This window comes from Hipposideros armiger, unplaced genomic scaffold (assembly GCF_001890085.2).
Source record: "Hipposideros armiger isolate ML-2016 unplaced genomic scaffold, ASM189008v1 scaffold_66, whole genome shotgun sequence".
NCBI classification, from domain to species: Eukaryota; Metazoa; Chordata; class Mammalia; order Chiroptera; family Hipposideridae; genus Hipposideros; species Hipposideros armiger.
The window spans coordinates 4,288,446-4,293,312 of NW_017731416.1; the positions used below are offsets into that span (position 1 = coordinate 4,288,446).

General features: G+C 34.4%; 1 protein-coding gene across 1 annotated transcript in view; it reads left to right on the forward strand.

Moving 5' to 3' along the window:
• Positions 1 to 4,867, forward strand: part of RAPGEF6 (Rap guanine nucleotide exchange factor 6) — a 211,190-nt gene that overhangs the window by 23,946 nt on the left and 182,377 nt on the right. The window contains exons 2-3 of the mRNA XM_019642167.1: positions 2,521 to 2,591; positions 3,741 to 3,797. Of these exons, the coding sequence (XP_019497712.1) occupies positions 2,521 to 2,591; positions 3,741 to 3,797 (128 nt within the window). The remainder of the gene's footprint in view (positions 1 to 2,520; positions 2,592 to 3,740; positions 3,798 to 4,867) is intronic.

Consider the following 4,867-nt stretch of genomic DNA (forward strand, 5'->3'; position numbering starts at 1 on the left):
TGGACTTTCATCTTTATACCTGCATATTGCATTTATCATTATTTCTAAAGTATTTACATGATTCATATGGGTTTTAATGGCTATATTCATTCATTTGTTGATCCGTTCATTTATTATTAAGTGTTTCCTATACTTGATGTTTAACCTGGTATAGAATGGTTGGAAGACTTACGGAGCTTACCGTGTAGTTGGGGAGGGAGAATTAATTAGAATAGTTGTACATATTTAAATGCTGTCAAAAAAAGAAAAGCTATTGGGTCATTGGGAAAGTCATGATGTATTTTTCTGTTTTTCAATGCAAAAATGCATCAAGACTTTCCCAACAACCCAATATATAGATCATTAGAACAGAATTGAGAACCCAGAAATAAACTCATATTTATGAACAGTTTTGTTTTTAAAAAATGGCCTGTAGTTAAGATCTGTGCACTGTGTGGGTATAACATGATTCAGAATTAAAAAGAAACCACCAATGAACAATTTATTTTTGATGAAGGTGCTAAAGCATTTCAGTGGAGAAAACATAGTTTTTTCAACAGATGGTGCTGGGTTAATTGAGTTTTTACATGCAGAAAGTCAATTTAGACCCTTATGCCATGTACAGTAATTAATGAGATATCACTTTATACGCATTAGAATAGTTATGGTCAAAAAGAAGGTAGACAGTAACAAGTGTTGGTAAGAATATGGTGACACCTAGAATCCTCATATATTGGTAGTGAGGATGTAGCCACTTGAGGAAACACTTCGACAGTTTCTTAAAAAGTTAAACAGTTTTACCCTATGACCCAGTAATTCCACTTGTACACATTTACCCAAGAGAAATGAAAACAAACGGGCATACAGAGATTGTACACAAATGCTTTGAGCAGCACTATTGGTACTAGCCTAAAACTGGAAACAATCTCAATGTCCAGTGAATGGATAAATGAATTGAATTGTATAGTGGATTGCTATTTGGCAATGAAAAGGAATAAAGTACTTATATATGCTACAACAAGGACAGACCTCAAAAACACTATGCTAAGTAGAAGAAGCAAGATAGAAACACCACATATTACATGATTTCATGTATATGAACTGTCCAGGAAAGAAAAATCGAGAGACAGAACAGACTGTTGGTCACTTGGGAGAAGGGATTGCCTGCAAACAAGGCATAAGAGAACTCTTTGTGATGATGAAATGTTAAAACTGGATTATGTTGGGCCGGCCGAGTGGCACGTTGGTTAAGAAGTGGCTTGGAATGCCAGAGAGCCCCGGTTCGGATCCCACATATGAGGACCAGTGACACTGCCCTCCACAGCTAAGATGCTGAACAACAGCTCAACCTGGAGCTGGGTTGCCGTGAGTTGCCAGCGTCAGCATAGGCTGCAGCCCCTGCTGCAGTGGGTTGCCATGGGCTACCGTATGTAGCCAGNAAAAAAAAACAAAAAAAAAAGTATTCATCTTTAAAAAAAAAATTAAGCAAGTCTTTTCACTCATTTAGCAGAGATACATGTCGTTGAATCCATGATGGTTAATTGGCAATTGTAATCTTTGGATTCAAAGATTATCCTGTTTTTCTTAGAAGCTCCATGTTGTCTTATTAACCTGTTGAAAACAAGTTGTTGAGGTGTTTTTTCGTAGGTGTCATTCTTCTGCCATCTGATAATTCTCTTGGACAGTTGCATATGAAAGCAGGAAAGCAGTGTTTGGGAGCAGTCTGCCCTGGTATTAAGGCAGTCTTCCTTATTGAAGAATAAAGAGGTGCACTTTATGTAGAGATTAAACTTGTTTGTAATCGCTGTGCACCAGCATTGTGCATAACATGAGTGGCAGAATCCTTCTTTCTGTCCGTAATGTGGACTGCTCTCAATTCTCCTTTTGCTTATACCACTGCTCTTCGCTGAGGTTATTTTATACTATATCATCCTGGGGTTTTTAATACCTATTATCTGAGAGTGAGGGCTAGAGAAAGGTTCCCTATCTCTTTTACGGAGTGAACAATAGGATTATCCCATTGGACGTCTTTTTTGTTTAGTGGCAGATTAATGTCACTTTGAGTCCCTTTAGAAAAATATTTTTTAGAAAGTCATTTTCAGTAGAATATTGACAAACGGGGCCATCTCCAGAGGTCATCAGCCAGGATGCTTAAAGATCTGGAACCTGCAGATTCTGAGACTGGGTAACCTGGAAGGAAAAACCAAGCAAGTAAGATTTAAATGATGCTGTGATAACTGTTTTCAAGTACTCGGAGGTCACTGAAGGAGAAAGGTTACACCTGTTTAGAAATGAAATACACTTTCATATGAAAGCTTTTAAGTTCTGGCATTGTTTGACTACAGACCATCAGCATGTTGAGGAGGGGTTGTGAGTTGAGGGAGTTCTCTACCTTTTCAGATCTCTTATAATTCAGAGATTTTATGACTCTCCCATTATTAACGTCTCTATCATAAATGATTGTTTAAAATCAGAATTGTGGGGTGTTATATTTTTAAAAGTGTATTTGAAAAATAATATAAAATCTTTTCTATTCTGCAGGACTTAAATACTATTTATTCTTATCTTCATGGAATGGAAATACTATCAAACCTCAGGGAACATCAGCTTAGGTAAGTGTAATGCTCTGTTGAAGAGCATGTGCTATGGAATTATTCAAATGAGTTTGGATAGATAGTTGCAGGGGCCAAGTCTTTTAGGGGCTTTTTATAGGCTAAACATAGAAATTTGCATTTCTCATCCCAGTTTTTCTTAGCTGAGGGACCTTGAGCAAGTCTTGACATGTAAGCTATAGTTTTATCTTCTATAAAATAGGGATAATAAGATTATCTTTGTTACAGTGTTTTGAGGATTAAATAATACAGTTGACTCTTGAATAACTCGGGGGTTGGGGCACCAACCCTCCCACATAATTGAAAATCCATGTATAACTCTTGACCCCAAATTATGTAACCGCTAATAGCCTACTATTGATCAGAAACCTTGCTATCATATAAGCAATCGGTTTACACATATTTTGTATATGTATTATATACTATATTCTTAAAGTAATCTAGGGGAAAATATTAAGAAAATCACAAGGAAGAGAAAATACATTTATATTACTTATTGAAAAAGATCCACATATAAGTAAACCTGTGCAGTTCAACCCACATTGTTCAAGGGTCAGCTGTAACTCTAAAGCAAAGCACAATGCTCAGTATGTGCTAGCCAGTGAAAACATACCTTTTCTTTTTGTAGTTCTTGTTGATATTTGCCCTGTCACATGCTCAAAGTGGGCATGACATGTAGTGTTGGATTAGAGTGGAAGAGGCAGGACTCCTGATTTAGTATAAGCTCCTGTGGACAAGACTTGTGAATTTTCTGGACCTCATTTTCCTCTTCTACAAAAGGAGTTTCTTCTCCTACTTACTAACTTATATCATTGTGACTATATTTGCAAAAACACTTTTGAGTGCAATAAAGCACTATTATAACTTTCCATAACATTTTAATTAAAATGTGTTTTCCTTCCATGACCAGCTTATTCTTGACTTTTTCTGGCTGTTCTTCAAGTTTTGGGTTATGGACCAAATTACTAAAATATAATTGTTTGGGATTTATTATTTTCTGTTTTCTATATAACATAATTCAGATGTTAGTATATGTCAAAGAAGAAGAAAAATGAAAACTAGAGCATTTAGTAATACTAAAAGTATTTTTTAAGTGAAAGCAAATTTACATATTTATTCAATAGATTTTTACTTTTTAAAATATTTTAGATTAATGTCTGCAAGAGCACGCTATGAGAGATACAGTGGCAATCAAATTCTTTTTTGGTAAGTATTTTCATAATTAGCTTAACAGAATTGCTTTAATGTTTAAACTTTCACTTTAGCATTGAAATTCATTTGATTCTGGAACAATTTCTGTAGAGCAGATTGAAATATATTCATAAACTGTGAAATATAACAGACATAGAGCTCACAAAATGTGTATAGTGTGACATAGTTTAACAAATAGGTACACCTGTGTGACTCCTACTCAGGGGAACATATGACTTCTATCATCATAGATCAGTTTTGCCTCTTTTTGAATGTCATATAGATAAAAATCTTTTGGTCATGCTTTTTTTTTACTTCACAAATGTCCAAAATTCCTTCTTTTTCATTGCTTTAGTTTACAGTTGTGTGAAGATAACACAATTTTTGTTTATCCTTTCCACCGTTAGTAGATATTTAGGTTGTTTGCAGTTTTTTACTATCATGAATATTAAAGTTTCGTTGGACATTTTGGTCATGTCTTTTTGTGCCCTTGTTTATTCTTATTGGCATATTCTTAGGAATAGAATTATTGGAAATGCACATGCTCAAATTTAGGAGATTCTAACATTAGAATCTAACATGGGCTTTTGTTATCTCATTGTCATTTTATTTTACATATCCCTGCTTACTAATGATGATGAATAATTTTCATGTTTTTATAGGCCCTTTGGATAGTTCTTTCTTGAAATCCAGATTCAGATTTTTGACCATTTTTTAATTGGGTTGTGTGTCTTTATTTCTATTTATTTGTAGAAATTCTTTTATAAATTCTGTATCTAAGGTTTTTGTTGGATACTTACATTGCATATATCTTCTCCCACTCTGTGGCTTTCTATCAATGGCATCTTTGAAGAAGAGAAGTACTGAATTTTCTCAATTTTCTCCTAGTGATTAGCACTTTGCATGTACAGTTAAAAACCAAAATTTATTCCTTCCTCAAGATTATGAAGCTAGTCTTCTCTTTTTTTTTTTCTTCTAAAAGTTTTGGCGATAGTGACCTCATTTATTATGTAGATTCAACAAGTACATTGGAATGGTATGGACTTTCATCTTTATACCTGCATATTGCATTTATCATTATTTCT